The sequence below is a fragment of the Macaca nemestrina genome, chromosome 2, assembly GCF_043159975.1.
Source record: "Macaca nemestrina isolate mMacNem1 chromosome 2, mMacNem.hap1, whole genome shotgun sequence".
Taxonomy (NCBI): Eukaryota; Metazoa; Chordata; class Mammalia; order Primates; family Cercopithecidae; genus Macaca; species Macaca nemestrina.
The window spans coordinates 147,803,800-147,827,831 of record NC_092126.1 but is presented as its reverse complement, the minus strand read 5'-3'; the positions used below and the strand labels follow the sequence as shown (position 1 = coordinate 147,827,831).

The 24,032-nt window shown below is 45.0% G+C and overlaps 1 protein-coding gene across 5 annotated transcripts in view; it reads left to right on the top strand.

Moving 5' to 3' along the window:
* LOC105477657 (SLIT-ROBO Rho GTPase activating protein 3) overlaps positions 1-24,032 on the top strand; it is a 268,022-nt gene that overhangs the window by 206,747 nt on the left and 37,243 nt on the right. For 2 of the 5 annotated variants that reach the window (XM_011734247.2, XM_011734250.3), the window contains exons 11-15: positions 4,578-4,605; positions 7,056-7,142; positions 14,493-14,523; positions 15,622-15,682; positions 16,468-16,545. In XM_011734247.2, coding sequence (XP_011732549.1) covers positions 4,578-4,605; positions 7,056-7,142; positions 14,493-14,523; positions 15,622-15,682; positions 16,468-16,545 — 285 coding nt within the window. The other 3 variants (XM_011734249.2, XM_011734248.2, XM_011734251.3) reach the window with 3 other exon arrangements.

Below are 24,032 nucleotides of genomic sequence, written 5' to 3'. Positions count from 1 at the left end.
AGACTAGCATTAAAGAGGAGGGCCGGCATTTATAGGCACAGGTCAGGGGGCTGTTCCTCATGAGCCAGGTAACAAAAGGTAGGACCATATGAGTTGGTGGCTACTTGCATTTTTGAAATTAGATGCTGAATTTGGAAAACTAATCTTCTTTTAAAAAATAAGATCCTGGGTCTGGTGCAGTGGACTGCCCACGCTTTCTTGGCACAGAAGCACAGTGGAGCTTTAACGAATAAAGAGGCCCTTTGCTTTGTCTTCCCATCGCCCTTACCTGACAAAGGCAGCTTTCATTGCCGCCATTCCCAACTCAAATGATGATGATGATGATGATGATGATGATGATGATGATGATGACGGTCATCATCATTGTCATCATCATTATCACCATACTTAGTTTTGGTTGGCATAACTCCTGGTCCATTTGGTCCTCCAAGTTTATTTAGCCTTCAACTATGCCTTGCTCTAAGATTGCTCTACCAGTCCCTCTTCTGAGTTTTGAGCTGATTAGCAATAAAATAAAAAACTCCCGGAAAATGCGTTTTCAGAAGTAGAGGGGCAGCTAAGAAAAAGCCATCTGGAAGAATCTCTGTAATCTGTGTTTCAGTAAGCTGGCTGTGGAAAGGCTCACTGTGCTTCCTTTGACAACTGGATGGCTCTTGATAGACTGGTCAGTTCTAGAGAAGTTTTTTTTTTTTTTTTTTTTTTGAAGTAAATGTTCTATTTTAAAACAGTTTTAGAGCTACAGAAAAGTTGGGAAGATAGTATAAAGTTTTCATATACTCCATATCTAGTTTCATATACTCCACATCTAGTTAATGTTTATTAACATTTTACATTAGTATACTATATTTGTCAGCATTAATGAATACTGACACATGTTATTAACTGAAGTTAATAAATTACTGCATTACTGAAAAAGATGGAACCTGAATAAATCGAGACCAAATCTCCAGTCATTTTTATATAGCCACTACACGATAAAGATACATATAGATTCTCAGGGCACTGGGTGAAAGGGGAGAATTTGCACTGACCTAAATGATAAATTGGAAATTGCCCACTGGGTGAAGGAAGAAGAGAAAAAATTCAGCAGGCCAAAGAGAGCTCAGAATCTTAGCGAATTCATCCTTCTGAGTGTCAACTGGTGATTCACCTTTTCCTGAGTGTTTTGGTTCTTCTATTCAGTAGAATTCTCTTCTAAGAGTAGGGTAGTGTTACAGCTGCATCAGTGGCCTTTTTATGCCATATGAGGGCTATTTTGTAGTATCATGTCTAGTGCCTCAGTTTCTCTAAAGTACAGTAGCCCTCCTTTACGTGTGGTTTTGCTTTCCATGGTTTCAGTTGCTTGTGGTTATCTGTAGCCTGAAAATATGAAATGGAAAATTCCCAAAATAAACAATTCATAAGTTTTAAATTTCTCGCTGTTCTGAGTAGCATGATGAAATCTTATGCTGTCGTGCTCCATCTTTGCCAGATTGTGACTCCTCCCTCTGTCCTGCATATCCACTCTGGATACAGTACCCGCCCACTGGCCACTTAATAGCTGCCTTGGTTATCAGATTGAAAAAACAGAGGACATGTGGGATTTGGTGCTATCCACAGTTTCAGACATCCACTGGGGGTCTTGGAACATACTCCCCACAGATAAGTGGGGACTGCTGTACTCTTTTGACAGGATGGCTCAAGGAAACTACAAGTTAGATGAAACCCAAGGTCTTTGGGGTCAGCTTTACTTAGAAGCGGATTTGAGAACATGATTGACCCCAGACATACAAGTCAAAAAGCTTCCAGGTGCTTGGCAAATGGCATTCCCTGTTACAAAGGATGTCACTGGTGCTTCTTGGGAGCAAGAGCACACACCTTGGTTGTCGCTATGCCATTTTATTGGCCAGAGAATTCTCAGTTTATCATCATCTCTGAGTGTTAGACTTATGACCTTTTTATTGCTCTGGAGTGTATTCTGTAAGCTCCAGGGTTTACACTCAAGATGCAGTTGGTTTTTCAATTTCTGAAAGCGCCTCAAGCATGAATGAACAGTGTGCTGCCTATAAAAGGGAAGGAGCATAACCTTTTCCGGCCAAGATTTAATCACCCATCACAGAGCAAAATGGCCACCAGGCCCAGGCCATCTGACTTTCTAGAAAATGACTGAACCACCAACTATAAAATATATTTTTAAAATCCCAACAGGTTTCAGAAGGTAAAGGATGGGCATTTTTTGATTCCCCACATTTATGAGATATTGAGCCACCCGATTTCTAAAGATGTTGGTTGTGGGATTCTTGAGAGCAGGAATGTGAGTCTGAAGCTGATAGACAATGTATTAGATTCTGTGCCAGAGAAAAGTCTGCCTTGAGTATGTTCTGACATTCCACTCCACATCCTAAAACCTTTGATTTCTACCTGCCCCCATCTGTTCATTCATCTATCCAAGAGCACAGGCATTTTGTTTGGCCAGGCCTGGGGAGATAGTGGTACACAAGAAAGGTAAGGTTCCTGCCCTCATGGAAAAGAGAGACCTCAAATGGTAAACAAACTACTAAGAAAGTGTGATAGTTGAGCTGGGTGTGGTGATGGCCCTGTAGTCCCAGCTACTCAGGAGGCTGAGGCAGGAGAATCACTTGAGGCTAGGCAGTGGAGGCTGCAGTGAGCCAAGATCACGCCACTGCATTCCAGCCTGGGTGACAGAGCAAGTCTCTGTCTCTTAAAAAACAGAGAGGGTGGGGATTATAATTGTGTTAAGTGCCATGAATGAAAATTTTGGGCTGAGATACAGAACAATCATATATGTGTCGGGGAGAGATGGGGGGACCTGCTTTAGATAGGGTGATCAGAGAGGGTTCCTAGGGGAGTTGCTGTTTCAGCTGAAACTAAAGGATGAGAAAGTGTCAGCCAAGTGAAAAACCAAGGGAAGAGTTTCTGGGGAAGAGGGGACAACATTTGCAAATGCGGGAAATGTGGTGAGTTGGAAGAATTGAGAGAAGGGTATTGTAACTAGACCATGTGGAGTACATAGAAGAGTGGACAGTTTGGGAACCCAGAGAAGGAGGGATCTTTTCCTGGGGATGGAAATGTTTTCAAATTGAATTCTGGTGAGGGTTGCATAACTTTGAATAGTCACTAAAAATCACTGAATGATACACTCCAAATGGGTGAATTTTATGATATATAAATTATACCTCAATTATGCTATTTTTATAAAAGATGGCAATACATCTTAGTTTGGAATTCTAGGGAAGGGTAAGATCTAGACATAGAGTATGGAGTCCTTGGTAAGCACTTGCGGTCACTTAGAAAGGATGTGTAGAAAAGGAAAGCAGCCCTGGGTCTGTGTCCTGATGGCACTCCAACATTTCGAGGTTTGAGGTTGGGCAGAATGAGGAGGAGACAGAAAGAGAAACTGAGGAACCTATAGGGCAGGAAGAACACCTGGAAAGTGTGGAGTCATGAAAGTGAAGAGGAGAGAGCTTTGTAAGAAGGGAGTGGTGAACTGAGTAGAATGGTGCAGAGGTCAGGTACAATAAGGGCAGAGAAGACCATTGGATTCAGCCTGAAGGAGATCCTTTTTGACCTTAAGTGTTGACCTTGACAAGAGCAGTCTCAGCCCAGGGATGAGGACAGAAGCCTAGCTTCTGGGCAAAAGGGCGAGGAGGGAATAGGAGGGGAGGAAGCAGTAGTGCCTCCAGGCAGCTCCTTCAGGGAATTTTGCTGTAAACAAGAGCAGAGAAATGAGGATGTAGCTGGAAAGAGAAATGGGGTCAACAGAAGGGTTAAAAGCTAGGTTGTGCATATCCAGAACATGTAGATATGCTGCTGGAAATGGTCCAGAAGAGAGGAGATTGGTGATGCTAGGGAGAGGGGAGATACCTGCAGAAACTGAGGCCCCCAGAAGGGCAGAGCGGGTGGAACTAGGGCATAAGGAGAAGGTCTGGGCTTTGTCTGGCAAGTAGGTGGGAGGGCCTAATGGGGGCACACAGATGGAGAACCCATATTACTTGATTTTCTTTTCCAGTGAAGGAAATGAGAAGATCTTCAGCTGGGAATAAAGGTGGAGGCAGGGCAGCAGGGTGGAGGAGCACCAGCCTTATGGCTGGTATCCTTCAGTGCCAGGCGTATGACAGGGGCTCAGTCAGTCTTTGTTGCCATTAAACATTGCAGGAGTTTTCGAACTTTGGGAGGCATAGAAGTGATCACCAGGGGTGGTTGTTAAAATGCAGATTTCTGGGTTTTTATCTCAGAGATTCTGATTCAGAAGACCCATGAGAGAGTCAAGAAATCTGCACCTTTAACCAGATCCCCAGATGTTTCTGATGCAAGTAGCCAGAGGGCTGTAGTTTGAGAATCACTGAAAATGTCTGTGAACAATAACGTGTGTGTGAACACAGCCCTACAGATAGGAGGCTTTTAATAAAGAATTAATAAGACGCAGTTCTTTTCAACAGACCATACCTTAGGCATAATTAGATTTCATATTTCATAAATAATTAAGACTCATTGTGTGTTGTTTTTAGAAAAAGACGAAAGTTCTTTGGTTTAAAAAGAAAAGGCAATTAAACATTAATGTATACTTTTCTTTGCAGGGGAAAGAGCAGAATGCGGCACCACCAGGTGAGAGTGGGAGAGTCGTGTTTTCTTTCATCTGCTGCCCGAGGTGGGAGTGGGATGGGGCTGGGGAGGCCCTGCTGGGAGCTGAGAAGCAGGGATGGCTTCTTCACCAATGTCCCCACGGGCTGGTGTGGGTGTGCCCAGGTGAGGCACAGTTGCTGCTTCGCTTCTTCTAGCATTAGACTGACAAAGCCACGCCCCTCCAGGCTGGCAATGGAAGGGGCGCTTTGGGGGCTGCTGTGTGGCAGTGGGGCACCCTCCCTTTGCGCTGGCCATCGGGTGAGACAGTATTGTCTACTCAGAGTGGCTGAGGGCAGCCTGTAGGAGCCAGAGGCTGTGGGGTGGCTGTTGACCTCTCTTCCCACCTGCTACACCATGCTGAGCAAACTGCCCAGCCTTGCTGCGAGGACCAGCCTGGGGTCCCCATGTACCAAGGCTTTGGGTGAGGCTCAGATTGCGTGCAGCTGGGCATACGCATGCGCATAGATGTGCACAGACTCCCCCGCTGTCCACACCCTGGCTTGGACCTCATGGGCACTTGGATGGGCTGACGGAAAGTAACACACGGGCAACTTCTGCTTTCTCTTCAGCTCGTTCAACATTCCCTTTTGCGCTTTTCCCTGAGCAGACCAGAGCCAGTGAACACTTTCCACTCAGCAGCTGATAGCTGAGGGGCTGACTTTACTCCCCTTTCAGAAAGCTTAGATCCATAAGTGGCTCTGTCACTGGCCAGGTTGTTTGCTTAGAGCCTATTTCGTTTCTGCGTTCCCAGTAAGAGATATTGCACTGCCTAGCTGGAATTCAGCCAGTGGCCCAGAGGCCTGCACTTTTCCATCACATGGCAGTAGAGCGCTACTTTTTGCCTCACTTTCTGGGCCCAGGGACCTGAGGGCATTCTTTTCTTTCCCACAAATGCTTCCCAGTGGCCCCAAATCCTGAGAAACCGTCATGTTTGGCAAGAGCAAAGATGAACTCCCAACTCTCTCCTGCTCCTTGGGAAAGGAGTGGGGCAAAGTCTTGGAAAACTCTAGGGTTTTCAGTTTCCTGGGCTCAGGATGGGGAGACCGAGGGCTCGACAGAAGTTCAGCCCGTACAGCTGTTCCTCTGGGCTCTGGCAATTTGGAAGCATCAGGACGAGTCACACCAGGCGAGGCCCTTCCAGCACATGGGGCGGCAGATGTGCAGGGTCACTTTCGAAGAACCTTTTACAAACCTATTATAATTTTTTTTTTTTTTCCTGGCAAGAGAATGTTGTCATAGTCTCAAAACAACAGAAGCTGAATTTTACACCAAATTCTGCAAATAGTGAAACAGATGGGGGATGAATTGAGCTGTCCCTCACTTCCTCCTAATTCCTAGAACTCATGCAGAGAAGTTTGTTCCAGCAGAGTGTGGGAGAGGAGATCTGTAATCAAACCCTTGGCCAGGTCTCAGGGTCCTCCCTCAGTGGAAAGTTGAGGGTTTGTTTTTTTTGTTTGTTTTGTGTTTTAAATAAAGCCCTCTGAAGTCTTTCACACCCTCCTTGACCTAGGGCCTGGGAAATCCAAGCTGAGTTTATCAGACCTCCCACTTAGACACCCTGCATTCAACTACAGCTACCCTGCATTTAATTGCAGACATAGCCTTGTGTACTCTGGTTCCTGGTCAAGGTCAAAGTAAACTAAAGTCTTTGTTAGTAAACTAAAAGTCTTCCCTTACCTCCAAAATCATTATCTAACTTGTGGAAATTGTTGCTAACAATGTCTCTGTCCTATGGCTCTCTCTGTATCTTCCATGGACTCCCACACGAGGTGGATATCATTTTTGGATGGTTATTTGAGCACGATCTCCTCAGCCAAGTTGCTGTTGACCTTGTATAGAGGAACTGGTTTTGCATATGGGCTACAGTATATTTTTCTCACACTTCAGAACCTTATCTTAGAATAGACCAAATTTGTAAAAACCCTGTAATTCAGGATGGCCAGATGTGATAATGCACTTAAATTTAAAAGTGTATTGTAAATGTCGAAGCAAGATGCAAATATAAGGTTTGATTATTGTGATTCAAATGAACGTCTGGCTCCCCTTACCCACGTTGACATGCCCTCGTGGTCTGGATTAGAGATGAAATCACTCAAGATCTTGTTCAAGCAGATGCAACACAGTACACAGCCCATGCATAGCCTCCAAGGGCCCAACTGGCATTGCACTACAGCATTGCCACCATTTGGGATGTTGACCTCCAAGTCCATTAGCTTATCTAGGGGGATTTTTCATCACATCCCTTTAGTTGCAGGATAATTTTGAGGCAATTTCCTGTGTTGCCAACGTGTGTTAATTTTCATCTTGATTAAAAGGCAGAAAGGGGACATTGGTCTCTGGTTTCTCTTTCTTCCTCTCTGTGGCTTTCTCTGTTCCTGTTTTCCCTGCCTCTCTTTCTTTCTTTCTTTCCTTTTTGCTCTGCATCTGAGCAGCAGAAGAGATGGAAGGCTTAGGCTGCCCCACTTTCCTTGGCCGGGCTGCCCCCCTGCTCCCCACTTTGTGCCCCACCCAGCACTTCAGTAAGTCAATATAGATTTGATATTGTGCAAAGTTGGGATAGCTACGTTTCCTTGTCAGAGATTCCAGACAGTGCACAGAACACCACACAAAGAAAGAAATCCCTGTGTGATTCACGGAGTCCTTTGCTTTCTGGATTGGGCAGGAAAAATGGGAAAATATATCTTATTTTCCCTTTATTCCACTTTGTAAAATTTAAGAAAAAACAAAAAGCACTTAGGACTTTCTTTTAAGGAAACCCTCCAATTGGGCACCGTAGGTTTTTTGATATTGAGTGTCCAACACCTGCTTTAAGAGTCTGCTCTTCCTGGCCATGAGAATTTAACAGATAATTTAATGTTACTTCTGGATGTTCTATGATATGTTCTATGATACAATCACTTTCATACTCACACTAGAGCCTTGAGAGTAGGAAGAGCTGAATTTTACCACCAACCTCAATCACATTTTATTTGTGTGATCTTAGGCAAGTTTCTTCATCTTTTGTGGGCTCATTGACCTTGTATGTAAAGTGAATTGATATTTTTTCCCAACCTCACAGGGTTGTTGTGAGATTATCATGCAATGTGATAAGGAAATGATCTGGGAATGTTCAAAAACAAACCAAACACTATGAAAACAGGGTGACAGTGTTGCTATCATCAAGTTATTTCTAATCCCCAAACTTAAAACCTTTGGCCTTGTGTCACATTTTTGACACTCTCTTTTGCCTTTGGTATTTGAAAATTTAAGAGCAGATCTTGTGAGAAATCCCACCCCCACATACATACATCCTCAAAAAATAAGTAATTTTTGAAAAAGAAATGACATGGACTTAGCTAACCAAATTGACATAGATCCAAGATGGGCTTGAAATAATCTTGCCTGTTGTTTCTTTTCAAAATTTTGATCTGTGCTGTTATTTTGTTTCCGTTGTTTGGGTGGCATGATATTTGGATTCACCTGGTTTTTGCCCATGCATGTACTGGAGCTAGCAGCATTTGCTCAATACTCAAACACCTAGGAGAAGTTGGTTAGAGGTCCCTGGGGATGGCTGGCCTACTGAAGGAGACAGGTACAACAAGCCCAGTCAGCAGAGGCAGCATGAATCTCATTTATCCTGATTGGCTGCTTGGTCCAGAAGATTTCTTGCCCACTCACAGAAATCAATGAAGACTTGGGGGACCAGGTCTTTGCTTGTCATGTGTGGACATTATCTGTGCCTGGCTGAGTCCCCACTTGTTGCTACCCAAATTTCGAACCAAGCCATTTGAAAATGAACTGCCTCTCTTGGTTAGGGGCCCTCTTCCTAACCTTAAAAAGCCCTTTGCCCCAGAAGGCTGGCACCATTGAGTCAGGCCAACTTGTGTGGTGAAATGAGCAAATAAGCCAACACAGGTATATGCATGGTGAGCAATTCTGGAAACAGGTCCAGTGTTTGTGGCTGTTTCACTGGTGAACTGTGGTATGGTTACCCCTCCCTGTGGCCAAGAGTAGAGCATACTTTAGGAACGGAAATCCTAAAGTAAAGCAAGACACTTTCAACCTGGCAAAGGTTACTGGGGTAGATGAGTCCTTGGTTGGAAATAAAAAAGTGCCCTAAGGCTCCATGATGGTGGTCTGGTAGGAAAAACCCTGAACTTGGAACCAAAGAGTCCAGAGTTTGGGGTCCAGCTCTGTCAGTTCTCCTTCACAGGAGGCTTCAGTTTCTGCCTCTGTAAAATGGGGCCATATATACAGGGTTGAGGTGGCATTAAGTTTAATAATGGATTTGAAAGTGGTTTAATTGAAAATGTTCTTGAGGCTAGGTACAGAGGCTCATGCCTGTAATCCCAGCACTTTGGGAGGCCAAGGTGGGCAGATCATCAGGTCAGGAGTTCAAAGACCAGCCTGACCAGCCTGGTGAAACCCTGTCTCTACTAAAGATACAAAAATTAGCTGGGCGTGGTGGTGCATGCCTATAATCCCAGCTACTTGGGAGACTGAGGCAGGAGAATCGCTTGAACCTGGGAGGCAGAGGTTGCAGTGAGCTGAGATCATGCCATTGCACCCTAGCCTGGGTGACAAGGCAAGACTCTGTCTCAAAGAAAAAGAAAAAAAAGAAAGTGTACTTGACTAAAGAACAGGATATTACCATCATTCTGGGGTCACCCAGGGACCCCAAAGAAGTTGTAGCCTCACTCATGGTATCAGTTTCTTCATCTCTGAAATGAGAATAGTAATTGCCTGGCTCTTAGATCAATGAAATAAAGATTAGTCAAGTGCATTTGAAATGCCAAGAGGCATTAGGAAGATCAGTGCCCTGGTACATTGGGAGTTGAGACTTAGTGATAAATTTAAGCCAAAATAATGAAAATTAACCCTCACAATCATTTTTGAAAGTCTCTTGCTTTCTCAGGCTACAGATTACATCTCTCTCCCCTGATTCCCCCTCCATCTGGTCAGCTTTGCAGGATGTCAGCCTCTGATTGGAGTTTCAATGGTTTCTTGCACATGTCCTATTTTCCCCCTAAGATTTAGAATGCATTTGCGTCATGTAAGAGTTGCTCCTGCTTGGCATTGTGGGTAAATTAAGATCTCCTAAAACATGCAAAGGCCTTCAGATGGAACATTGGAAACCAATGTCTTGGCGGGGGTTCAGGGGCTTCCATTTACATTTTGTGTCCCCTTTAGTTGTGGGTTTTAAGAGCATCTTTCCCAGTTGTATGTTTATGTTGGTTGCTTTCTTGATTTCTTTTGTTCCGTTTTCCCCTAGGCCCCCCTGTCTTCCCCCTAAACCACAGAAAATGAGGAGACCTAGGCCTCTCTCAGTGTATAGCCATAAACTCTTTAACGGCAGTATGGAAGCATTCATTAAGGTACTTGCTGGGGAGCCATGGAGTCCGCGAATGCACCCAATGTAATGGCAGCCTCTGTCCTCCCGCCTCCCTGCCAGCAGACAGCCCTGTCCTTGGCCAGGCCCTGTGGAGCTAGTTCCTCGCTGCAGCCTCTCTTAGCTTCAGCAAGGACTTTTCACGGGAGCCGCTGTAGCCTCTAACTGGTTGCTCCTAAGTGCCCTGCACAATTCTCGGCCCTGGGGAGTAGGGATCAGATCATGACAGAACCCAGGGAAGTCCAAGTGGGGCTGAAATACCAGCGCAGTGGGCCCAGCCAGCCATGCTTCATTGCTTCAGCAACTGCAGTCCTAACACCTGAGGGACAGTCAGAGAAACCCCATTCCCTCACTTCACACCCACGTCTCCCAGGAGAAGCTGGATTGAAAGCAACACAGAGGAAATCCCTGTGGGTATCAGTGTGTTTTTATACATGTGAATTTTTTTTTAGTTGCATATATACCAGCAAAGGAAACACATACACTTTTTATAAGAGAAAATCCTCCCACCTAGTTTGCTTCCCATTAGGTGGTTTGGGAGAAGGGAGAAAAGTTGAGGTTGTCCCTTTTGAATTCTAGGTTAACCCTTTGTACCTTAAACTAAGTAGTTTAGCTAGGAGAGTTTCTCTTTTCTTTTCTCTTTGGTGTAAAGGATATGAGATTAAGTCATATCAGATATAATGACTCAAGGGAAATTAAGAAGATGATGGAGAAGCGAAGAGCAGCAGCTGGGGAGATACTTGAGGAAGGGGAGAAGCACTCTTAACATTACTTAGAGGAAGCAGGGAAGTCCCTGCAACTGATTTGAGAGCCCACTACCTTCTAATGAAGACACTCTCTGCAGAGAAGATGATAGGTATCAATCAGGAGAAAAAGCAAAGGCCTTGGGCTTTGCCAATGATTTGGGGGTTATGGAGGCTGCCTGTGCTCTGGCTCTCTACTCGTGATCCTCAGACAGGATCCAGCACAAGACTTGCAGGACAGCAAGAGACTGGACATGGGTTTGGCCTTAGACAGGGGAGGGGGTAAGCAGGACCATCCCGGGTCTCAGGACTGTCTCTCCCTGTGGGCTGAGTTCTGGGGAAGGGAGAGTAGGGAAAAGGGAAAGTGGAAGACCAGGGCCCAAGTTGGGACTGCCCAGGAGTGAGGGATGTCAAGGGCTGCTGTAGGATGCCTAAGAAGACCAAAGCGTAGAGGATTCCCAAAAGGAGGGGCCCATGGGTGTATCAGGAAGCAAGATCAGGAGGTGACCCAGAGGGAGTGGTTTATTGGGTCATGGGAGGGCGGGGCTGTGCCAAAGGAATCTTCTGTCTCCATCCTTCCTCCTCTCTCCTCCGAGACTTTCTTCTTTCACCCTTGCCCATAAAAGAGCCATGGTCCATGGCCGAGAGGGGACTAGTTACTCTCCCTTCCCTCAAGGAGCCAGTAGTGGAGCTTGGGAAATTTTAAACACAAAAGGCAGAAAGTGGAAGGTGATTTAGGATGAGCAACTGGTGAGTTATCCCTGCATAAACAAGTTTAGGATAGGTGCAGTGGCTCACACTTGTAATCCTAGAACTTTGGGAGGCTGAGGTAGGAGGACAGCTTGAGCCTGGGAGGTCAAGGCTGCAGTGAGCTACAGTTGTGCCACCACACTCCAGCCTCAGTGACAGAGCAAGACCCTGTCTCGAAAATAAACAACAACAAAAGAAGAATTGAGAGCAAAAAGAGCTATGAGCTCAAGCACAGTAGGCTTCTGGAGGGGCTTTGAAGGAAAGGTGGGCATGCAGAGGAGAATAAAAGGACAGAAGGAATTATTGAAAGGAAGAACAGAAGAAATGAAGGCTCAGAGACAGGGACATCCTCAGTGTGCTTAGGTCTTTGGAAATGGGTGATCAGTCAGGATACTTGGAAGGAATCAACTCTTATCTGACAGTATTTGACAAGCAGATGTTCTGTTGAGTTAAGTATTTTTGTAATAGAGAGGTCCTATATGTAAGATGTGACTATAAAGTAATCTGACTTTATTCCTTCTGACCAACACATCATAACCTAGTCAACCACATGAGTGTTTGCCCCTTTGAGGCAGTCATCTTGGGAAGCCACCTTCTTTCCTGAATGTGTTGGCATTGCTGCAGCTGCTTTGGTCAGTCTTCTTTAGAGCCTGGAGCATGGCCTTTACCAGTGGGGCCAAGACTATGTATTCAGATGGACACCTTGTCTTTGGAATAGAAAGCTCCGTTTGAAGCTGAGCTTTGCGATGCCATTGGAGGTGCAAAATGGCAAGAGGAATATGCTACAGTGGGGCTGTTCCACTGGCTCTGAAAAGAACACCCCAGCAGCGACAGCCCAGAGCACTTGAGCAGTAGCAGCACTGTTGGAATAAGTGCATCACCTCCTAAGCGGAAAAGTTGGAGGAACAATACTCATTTGACTGGGAAAAAAGGTGTGTTTGTTAAATACTATTTCATTCATTCATTCATTCATTCATTCATTCATTTATTGAGGCAGTCTCGCTGTGTCGCCCAGGCTGGAGTACAGTGGTACAATCATGGCTTACTGCAGCCTTGACCTCTTGGGCTCAAGTGATCCTCCCACCTCAACCTCCCGAGTAGCTGGGGCTACATGCATGCACCACCATGCTTGGCTAATTAAAACAATTTTTTTTTTTTTGTAGAGACAGGATCTTACTATGTTGCCCAGGCTTGTCTTGAACTCCTGGGCCCAAGGGATCCTTCTGGCTTGGCCTCCCAAAGTTCTGGGATTACAGGCATGCGCCACTGCACCTGGCCTTACTATTGCATTGCTTTATAGTCACACTGTACTCATCACATACCATCAGTGCAGTTCAACAAACTCATACTGTGCACCTACTATGAGCTAAGTGGACGATGTTTTACAGCACAGTTTGCTATGAAAGGTTATTAAGTTTCAGAGAATGAAAAGGCAGTATAATGTATTCAATCCTTCAACTATTGAGAATGGATTTTAATTTTCTATTATAATCCACATGCCATCTGAAAGAACATTGAACTAAGAGTCCCCAGCTTTGAAAAACCACACCTGTGAAAAGGTTTTTAATAAAATAACATCACTGGGACTTCACAATTATAATGGCTTAGAGGGACAAGGAAGCATCCCTGGGGTTAATAATCATAAGTAAATGTTGCTGGAGTTTGATTTATACATTTCTCAGATCCTACCTGAATAAACAAAAGCCTTTCAAAATCCTTGATGTTTTTTCCTCCTCCTCTTAGACAAAAGGAGAACTCATTTTTGTAAGAGCCAGTTTTGAAGCCTAGGAGGTTCACCTCTGGGACAAGGGGAGAATCCTCATCTTGTTTCTGTAAAATAAGCATGATAATTACCTACTTCATGATCCTTTGTGAGGAGGATTAAATGAGCCAATATATGTTATGTTTCTAGAGCACTGGATGGCACATGGTAAGCACTATGTATTACCTACGACTATTAGCATTAATTTTAGCATATTGCTCATAGAACCTGTTCGACCAGGCTGTTTACTCAGTTCTGGGATTCTGGTAGATTTAGTCAGCATGTCAGGTAGCAGACAGTTCCAGTTGTTGAGATGCTGAGAACTGGACAGATGACACTAACTAGAAAGCACACATCCTCCAGGAGCCTGGATGGAACAAGTGTTCACCCCAGAGACAGACCTGCTGCACAGTGGAAAGAGCTGATGGCACTCCCCTGAAAATGGGCATTATCAGTGGCTTTTAGTGAAAGTAAAGGCTTCCGTTCTCCCCCAAGCTCATGAAGGCATTCTGACTCAACTTCCCTTCCTCCTCCAGGCCTTTCTCAGCTTTTGTATTCCTTAGTGCCAGTGTAAGGGTCAAGAGGGGAGGAAGGAGAGCAAAGTCAAGTGGATACCCAAGAAAAGCAACTGAGGGTGTATGGCAGGGAAACATGGGAAGCTGTTTGGAATTTGGCATCAGGTGGAATCCTATGGGTCTCTATCCAAAGGGTACCTTGTAGACATGATCTCGTTAGAATTGAACTTTTTACCAACAATGAGGTTTCTTGAGCTGAATTCCAGGACATTGTTCCAGTAGACATAAAGGTGTATTTCTGTCCTTTTTGTGGGCAGCTGGACATACCTTATGGGGTCGTAGGTAGGCTTTTGTCCATGCGTGCATAAACAGTCCCTTTTGTTGAAGAGAAGCTAGGTACAGGAACGGGAATGGGTCCAGTCCACACAGTTGCTGCTCTTTCACAAGGACTGAAAGAGGCCCCCGTGTCAACTGGTGTCTGGGAGGGCAGCTAAGGCAGCCACATGGGAAGGCTGGCTGGGCGGCTTCCAGAAGTCCCATGAGGCTCCCAGGCTCGGGGATGACCCTCCCCACAGGCCGGCTGTTTGACAGGCTCCCCAGGACCTTGGCTGGCTGCCATTGCATTTCGGCGTTCACGGACTCTGAAGGATCTGCTTACTCTAACTGATCTTATTCCTGCATAATCTTTTCTTTTTCTCCTGCTCTGCTGCCTGTTTATTTTTTGTTATCAGAGGAAGAAGAAATGCTCGAACCAGGAACCAGGTATTTACTAGAAAGGCCCGTTAGCCCCATTCACCGTGATGGAAACTGTCTTTAGTGCTGACTTCCAGAACAGAGCCCACCTTGCCTGTTGCTGATGGGTCCATACTCTTGTCCTGTCTCTGGGCACAGTCAATCAAGGAAAGAATTCACAGGTGGGGTGTGGAGGAGCCAAGAACGTATCCAAATCCATGCTGTCTTCACAAGAGCATATTACATGTGCCTCATTGTTTACTCACCTTGTGAGAAGGCTAGGCCTTTGATTTGGCCCCTTTTAAAGAAAGTTTAAAAGAATTTGATGCTATTTAAGTGACCTGGAATAACAGAGAGGTCAACCAATAATGAAATCCAAAAGAAAATGTCTCCCCTCGCCATAATCATTTGTGGCTGTAGACCAGTCTAGGAAGATGTCATTGAAAATACATTCACATCCCAGGTGCCTGTGTTGAGAATTGCATCGTTTTCAGCCTTTTAGAGTAAGGTTGGCCCCTAGATCGCCAATGGCTGACATCGGCTGCCTCTAGAGCTTTTCCCTGTGACATATTTATTGTTAAATGCAGTATGCATCTGAGTGTTTAGTTGTGACTTCATGAGTAGAACTGGTCTTCCCTTCTTAGAGCTCAAAATTTCCACTGGGGGCCAGCCTTGCTTCTCCCGTGGTGTGCCCTTAATTCTGACATCAGGTAAATAGGATGAGGACTTGGTCCTTGAGCATTGAGAAAATAGTGTTGAGTTGGGACAAAGTGGAGGGGGAGGCAGAGAACTCTTCAAGGCCAAACTCCAGCAGCCTCCATGAGGTGGTTCCCTCTCCATTGCCCAAGTGGGCCTGCCAGGCCTCCTGAGCCCAGATTCCTTTCCAGTTGGATAAGAAGACAGAGCATTTCTTTAAAATGATCGTAGCTATGCCTTTTTGTGCACACAGCTGAAGACTCTCTGTTGTAACTGTCTGTGGAGACTTTAGGATTAGCAGTTCCTTGCTTGTTTTCCTACTAATCTGATGGTACTAATATTCTGGCTTGAGTCTGTAATCTGTGTTTGCAATGTCTTTTTCCTGTGGTGGTTGTCAAGTCCCATAAAACTCACGATTTTTCTTTTCTCAAGGATTCAGGACAAGCTATACCACTTGTAGTCGAGAGCTGCATCCGTTACATCAATTTATATGGTAAGCTGGATCTTGGGCCAGTGTTTTCAGCAATATGCAGAACAGGTGCTAGGCTGTTCTGATAGGAAATGAGACTCTAATTTGTCCTGGAAGATTTCCCGTCACAGCTCTGCTTTTGAGGGGGAAAGTACTGCACACAGCAGCTGCTCTTCTGAGTGCTGCTTTTGAGTGTGTTGGGGGATGGAGATCATGGTGAGAGGATCCAAGAACTAGGAAAACCGGAGAGTAGAAAGGGCATGGACAAGAGAACTCAAACCTGCAGCTCTGTGCTTTGAGCACCGAATGGAGTTTGCCAGTAAATCAGCTAATACTACTAGATTATAAGCTCCATGAAGGTGTTAGGTTAATGCCAATGTAATTGCGGCTTTTGAATGGGAAAAATCGCAATTACTTTTGCACCAACCTAGTAATGGTGTCTGGGATTTGTTAATTTAACCTCTCCCAAGTCCCAGCCAGAATGTACTCTAGAGTCTAGCTCTTCTTGAAGGCAGAACATGTCTGTGTACAGGGAAGGAAAGGTATTGATACAAAACTTCTTGTGGCCTTTTCCTTTAAGCTGAAACAGAAGATCACAGATTATGAAGCAGATGTGTCCCAGGATTTTGGCCAGCTGTACTTCACCGTGCAGGCCATTTTTGGAGACATTCATAGGGAACGACTCTGTTATAAAGAATCGGGGGAAGAAAGGGACAAGCAATGGGCAGAGTCACTGGTATTCCCAGTGGTCTAATGAACTCAAAGTCTCATGGATTTACTACTTCTTTTTCTGTATGTTTCTTTTTTAGGACTCCAGCAGCAGGGGATCTTCAGAGTGCCAGGATCTCAGGTGGAAGTCAATGACATCAAAAATTCCTTTGAGAGAGGTGGGTGCAGAGTGACCATCTTAAGCTTGTGTGTTAAGCTTGTGGCCAGGGGAAGCCAGGGTGAATGTTCACATGTGTCTCGGAGCCAGTGGTATGCAGAAGCTGGCCTGCAGTGGTTTGCAGGAGCTGATTGTGCACATCTCTTTCCAACTTCACAGTCAGTGACTTTGTCCTGGTACTTGGAATAAGCATGACTGGAATGTTTACACCACAGAAATTGGCAAAAACTAAGTTCTAATTGTTTCCTGCCAAAGAGCTAATTGTTTAACATTTACCTACCACCAGTACCAGCACCAGCACCAGCACCAGCACCAGCACCGCTACCAGTACTACAATTACTGCTACTACTGCTTTTACTACTATTACTGCTTATGGGTGACTCTCTCCAGTGGGCTGCACAGTGGTTGCTGGGAAAGGGTGCCTTGTAAAGAGCTCTGGAATATTTACGTGAATCTGTAAAGGATGCTACATTTTAGAATTGGAAGAACATAGAAAACACTGAGTGACTTTTAGAATATCCTAATTTTTAATTTTTTATGCGGTGTTTTTGGCAAGCCACACATTGGGAGGAAGAGATTATATACTCCCTCTACCCCTAGAGAGGTGACCTAGTTCCCATTTTGATTTAAGCAAGGATATGAAAGCTTATTAGAAGTGAGGTGGACCACTAGACCAGGACACATGTGATATATTTGGTGTAGCCTCTCTGGGCTTCAGAATCCCTGATAGGAACAGATGGCCAGTGACAGTGTCCAAGCCAAGTAAGGACTCACTGGGTCAGGAAATGCTCAATTCTTCTTACACCTCTGCCTTTGAATATTTAGTGCTTATCTCACTGCTACACTGAAATGGAAAATCCATGCATTTTCATTTGAGGAAATATTTTCAATCCTGCTCCCTGATTCTAGAACAAAACCTAGCATTAGCAAGTCCATAACCTCATCCCAGGGGAGGAAAGAAGAGTTGGAATATCGGTATCCCACATAATATATCTGCCTGCAGTTTTCCAGTATTTGAAAAGGTCATGTCTCCACAGTCCACCCCGTCTCAACTCTGATTTACTGCCTTCTCTGAGTGGTTCTGGCACTGAGGACCCCAATCCCATACCCCTTTACTAGCAGTACATCACATCCCAAAAGGTATGGTTTACCCCTGTTGGCTGTGCTCTGAGCAGGCCTCTCTGTGTGCTTCCACCCATAGAATTCTTCCTACTTATTACCTAGCTCCCCTCCCACCCCAAAGGAGCTGTCTCTTGAACAAATTCTCTGTTTCCCAGTCATCTCCATTCCATCTTGCGGTGGAGGAAGCATTCTGCAGCCCCAAGCAGTACTGCTATGGCCCCCAGGCACAGACCCTCTGTGGATGTAGGCACTCTGGCTTGGAACCATCTGGAGACAATGAGATTTGTCTGCATGTCATGCTCAGTGGCCTTCTAGGGTCTAGGGGAGCTTTGTTTCTGGAGCTTACTCGAGAATCTTGGGTGCTTAGAACCAGGAAGCCCCAGGACCCCCTTGCTCGAAGCTCCTACTCAGCCATGTATTCATTCACTCAACAAGCATGCACTGAACCCTATACCGTACAAGGTAATGGACTAGGACCTGAAAATGCAATATGAACAAAACACAGTCACTACTAGTAGGGGAGCCAGTTTAGCCAACAGCCAGTATAATCAGTGCAATGATGGAGTAAGCAATGGGGAGCATAGGAGCCCCTAGCCCAGCCTGGATGGAGTGGAGAGGAATAGCAAAGCCAGGGAAGGCTTCCTTGGGAAAAATGCCTAAACTGAGGCTTAAAGAGTAAGAGCCAGGGGAAGCAGGGGCAAAGAAAGGGCGTTCCAAACCAAGGAAACAGCATGTGCAAAATCCGCGTCCATGATGCAAGTATCATTTGCCATTACTCTGAGCCTCTCTTGGCAGCACTGGACAGTCCAATCCATAATGTTGCTTCTTAGTTTTCCCCAACTTCTTACACCCCTGCTGCCCTGTGTTCATTTACAATGAACAGAACTATAGTCTGGAATCTTTGCTGGTTCCTTCCTCCTGGGCTCATCCCATTATACAGAATGCCTTGTCACCCTGCCTTGAATCTCATGGGCAAACTCACTGCATGATGCCTCCAGCCTGGCAACCACTTTGCCTGGCATTTCCCTGCCTCTCCATATTCTATAGGTAACCTTGTTGCCACAGGCAATCCTACCCTTTCCCTACCCCGGTAGCACTGCTTTTTTCCTTCTTGAATGTGATTTTCTAAGGTCAGCACCTCCTGTCACTTGCTTTGGTGCTTTGCAGGGGTGATGTGCAATTTAAAAGAATTCTCTGCTCCTAACAAGCCTTGGATCGCCTCGGGCAGAGCCCAGCTGGGTGGAGAACACCTGAACTAAATCTCAGCTGCAAAAAATATTTTCTCCTTTTTCTTTCCCTCACGAACGCAGTTGGCCTCACTCCCTCTCCCCATCGTTCCAAAACGAATCTCATTCTCTCGCCAGCCTGGTCCTTCTGCTCCACCTGAGTCGACAATGAAGCATGCTATCTTCTAAAAGAATCGTTCTAGTATGTCTGTTTTATAAAAATCCTTTCCTGGATTTTCTGAGATGGCCAGTGCCAGATTTCTCACTATTCTTTTCTGTTCCTTGACATTCACCAAGCGTATGCCCTGGGTTTGGCTCCTAACCTGGCTGACACTCAGGGCCGCCTCCTCCCACCCCTCCCCAGACTAGGGTCTTCCCTCTTCCTGGCCCTCAGCCTGCTTATCTCCATGTTTCCCTGGCGACGGGGTGGCCCAAACCTGGGCCCAGCTCAATATTTCTCTTCTCGCCCACTCTTCACATCCCACATGGTTTAACTCGTGACTAAATTTCCTCTCCAAACCAGTATGCCATGTTTTTCCTTTCTTCCTGTATTTTATATATTTATTTGAGATGGAGTCTCCCTCTGTCACCAGGCTGGAGTGCAATGGCGGGATCTTGGCTGACTGCAACCTCCGCTTCCCAGGTTCAAGTGATTCTCTTGCCTCAGCCTCCTGAGTAGCTGGGACTACAGGCGTGTGCCACCTCACCTGGCTAATTTTTTATATTTTTAGTAGAGACACGGTTTCACCATGTTGGCTAGGATGGTCTCCATCTCCTGACCTCGTGATCCGCCGGTCTCAGCCTCCCAAAGTGCTGAGATTACAGGCATGAGCCACTGTGCCTGGCCAATTTATTTATTTTTTGAGACAGGGTCTCTGCCTCCCCCAGTTCAGGTGATCCTGCCACCTCAGCACCCTTCCATCCCACCAAGTAGCTGGGATTACAGGTGTGTGCCACCATGCCTGGCTAATTTTTGTATTTTTTGTAGAGATGGGCTTTCGCCATTGAACGCCTGGGCTCAAAGTGATGCACCAGACTCAACCTCCAGAAAAGCTGGGATTCCAGGCGTGAGCCACTGCCCCCAGCCTTTTCATTTTATTTTTAAAATTTAAATCCTCGAATCCCTGCAGGGTGCCCATTCTTCACCAGTTGTTAAAAGGGATATGGGTCTTGTTCTTCCTTGGCTCTGTTTTCCCTTCCCTGGGGAGAGGTCTTCCCAAGGTTCCTTGCGTAAGGCTGTTGAAAGGAGCGAGGTTTTCTTTAACTTAAGCTCCTGAAAACTGATGACATGTTGGAAATCCACTCCTGGCTTATTATTCCTAAATCTACTTTTTTTTTTCCTTCTCATATGATTCAACCGGAATTTTAGTTGAAATTCTTTTTGTTGTTGTCGTCAGTAAATCTTAAATTCACTGCTCAAGTTTTGAGCTTTCCCTATAAATCTTCTGGCAAAATGAAGGAGAGAAAAAAAAAACACACACACACACATCATGAAAAGGCAAGAATTAGCTGCTGAGCTGTGGAGTGAGCTGTGGTTTGCTCTTGTCTCCCAGAAGGTCCCCCACAAACCTCTCTAAGTGACCTCTTTGTATGCATAGATGGGAGTGCTGAGCTCTCTCCTTATGTGGAGGGGGTGCCTTGCCAAGGAGGCAATGGCTCTCTCCCCCTGTGCAGATCTACGCAGGGTTTGGATGTGGGGCTAAAGCCATGCCATGTAGGCTCTGGCACACTCTTGACTCTGGATCTGCCCCTTCTGAGATCTGGGTCCTGCCTCCAGAAGAGGGATGGAACCAGGAGATGCTGGGCAGGGTTGTCATGTCGAGGGGCTTAAGGACCTGTGGCCAGAGAGAACTGCCCTCGTGAGAGAGACTGACTCCAAGCTTCCAGCAGCAGGTCTGACAGAGCCTTTAAGCACACACTGTGTGCTCAGTCTCTGCCCTGGTCGCAGCCCTGTCTTAAAGCCTTTGGCAACGCCCAGGTGATCTGGGTAAAAGTAAGCTCCAGGCAGAGCAATTCAGTAACAATGCCACCTCCCCAGGACATTAGCTAGCCAAGTGTGAACATGTCTTTCCTTCAGATTTGCCTGGAATGTTAGCTCTAATTCTCCTCTTGGAGAAAGCCGTCATTCACAGGAACCATCCGGCTCATCTCCAGCTCTGGAATTCCATTCTCAGAGCCAAAACTGACTAGCTTGCAGAGAGCCAAAGTCCTGGGCTAGTTGAAAAGAATGTTTGGGCAGCTCAATTTATGGACTGAGGGCCTTGCAGGAGGAATGGCAAGAACTAATGGCGTATGTATGTGTATGTGTGCATATGTAAAGTCAATATACTAATCATGCTTAACAACGGGAGCTAGTACTAGGTAACATTGAGGAAAATATCCATGTGTTTTTGAATTATGAGACCACAGGAATGATGTGTGGAGCTAATAGGGAAACAGTTCAATATGGTACGGTTTTTGAATTCCTTAGGCTGCTACAGGAATAGAGAGGGAGGCTGAGGAGGTGAGGCTTGGACATCCCCCACCCCAGTTCAACTAAGACAGCTTTGTTCTATAAGTTGGGATTTCATAGGAACTTCTTTACTGAGAAAAAAAAGGTTGAGATTTTACTGTAAAGGATGAAAGGAAGGAAAGTAGGTAAATATATACCTACCTACATAAGCAGGCATACATACAGATAGACAGATCCAAAAATCACAGGTAGAAGAAAGCATATCTCTCAGGGATTATGAGACCTTGGAGCTGCCAGTGTCTGTTGTTGACTTTGTGATTGTGGGCACATTGCTTCATCTACCAGGGCCTCAGCTCTCCCACAGGAGAGAACAGTGGTATTGGAACCATGTCTCCCTTAGTGACATGCAATGCTGTTGTAAGGGTTAGGAGAGTTCGTATGTACAAATGTTCTTCTCACTTGAGAAGTGCTGTGTGAATACAGGCAATTTTTTGGTGTGTTTATTTTCTCTCTTCCTTCCCTACAAGGAAGTCTTATGGAGGCAGCATTCTCACCTCCTCCAGTGGGAACATTTGAGAAATTGACCTATCCAACACCAGTATCTGGGCCACCATGCATGGTTGTTCACACTGGACACTGCACAAGGCTGCCCAGCCAAGAGAACAGATGGGAACTGAACTCTGGCTCATGCTCTGTACACTGCAAGCCCTGGTGCAGGAAGGCAGGGGGACCATTCTCTAATTCATACTGAAGCATGTTGGGGCTAGGGAGGCCCTGGCAGTGACATGTATTCACTTCCCACGGAAGCAGAGTAAAGAGATCCAAGGATGAGTTTCCAGTTCTGCTTTTCGTTGCTTGCCAGCCCTGGAGGTGCTCTTAGCTGTTCAGGAGGAGGAGCATCCATTGTGCGGATGTCTCTGAACATCTCAGGAAAGCAGCAGAAGGCTCCCTGCTGCCTTTTACCACCCCCATGGAAATTCACAGTGGTGAACCTGCCTAGCAGCTCTGATTAAATTGAAAAGGGCTCCCTGAAATACCATTTGCCCTTGTCCAACTGGCAAAAATTCCAAACACTGACAATATGCCAGGGGCAGGGCTGTGGAAAACAACATTCTTGAGATGGTGTTGTTGGTAGGAATATAAAATGGCATAGCCCCATTGAAGAATTTGACTCTGTCTGATAAAACTGCGTATATGTCTACCCTATGACCCAGCCATTCCACTTCTGGGAACTGATCCCAGAGATCTGCCTCCATGCATACAAAAACACAGGAATATTCACTGTGGCAGTATTTATAATAACCAAATAGTGGAAAGAAGTCAAATGTTGACCCATAAGAGATTGATTGCATAAATTATGGTCTATCCATGAAGTAGAGTACTTTGCAGCCTTTAAAAAAAATAAATAGAGGAAGATCTCTGCGAACTAATGTGGAGGGATTTCCAGGATTTCTTGTTAGGTGAAGAAAGAAGTTTATTTAGAAGTATACTACATTCTATGTAAGAAATAAGAGGATATTAAAAATTGGCCTATGTATTTGCTTACACAGCAGGACTAACCAGAAACTAATGAAAATGGTTAAATACAAGGTGTGGAGGACAGAAGGATAAGGATAGGGCTTCTCTGAGTGCAACTTTTGACTTCTGGACCCTATAAATGCTTTGTGCATTCAAAACTGTAAATTTAAAAAAAGGATTTCTAAAAGAAATTTAATACCTAAAATACAAAGAAAACCAAGTATGCCACTTATCAAATTGATAACTACAGAGAGTAACTTTTGAACATGTACTCCGATCATACATTTTTAACAGCTTTATTGAATTACATACCGTAAGGCTCACCCATTTTTAAAAGTATACATTTCGTGCAAATCAAAACCATAAAGATCATCTCACCCCAGTTAAAATGGCCATTATTATGAAAGCAAACAATAACAGATGCTGATAAGGATGCAGGCAAAAGGGAACTCTTATATACTGTGGGTGGGAATGTAAATTAATACAGCCACTATGGAAAACAGCATGGAGATTTCGCAAAAAACTAAAAATAGAACTACCATACCATTCAGCAATCCCACTACTGGGTATTTATCTAAAGGAGAATAAATCAATATATCAAAAGGATATCTGCACTCCTATGTTTACTGCAGCACTATTCACAATAGCAAAGATACAGAAGCAACCTACGGGTCCACCAATACACAAATGGAAAAAGAAAATGTGGTGTATAATATATAGTGGAATACTATCCAGCCACAAAGAAGAATGAAATCATGTCATTTGCAGCAACACATATGGAACTGGAGGACATTATATCAAGTGAAATAAGCCAGGCTCAGAAAGAAGATTACTGCATGTTCTCACTCCTGTGTGGGAGCTAGAACACTTTATCTCATAGACACAGAGAATAGAATGATAGGTGCTAGATACCAGGAAGGGTGGGTGAGTGGGAGTGGAGAATGAAGAGAGGTTGGTTAGTGGGTACAGACATACAATTATATAGAAGAAATAAGTTCTCAGGTTTGATAGTAGAATAGGGTGATGATACTTAGCAACACTATTTTGTGTATTTCAAAGTAACTAGAAGAGAGGACTTGAAATGATACCAAAATATAGAAATGACAGATATTCAAGATGATGGATACCTCAAATACCCTGACTTGATCATTACACATTCTATGCATCTAA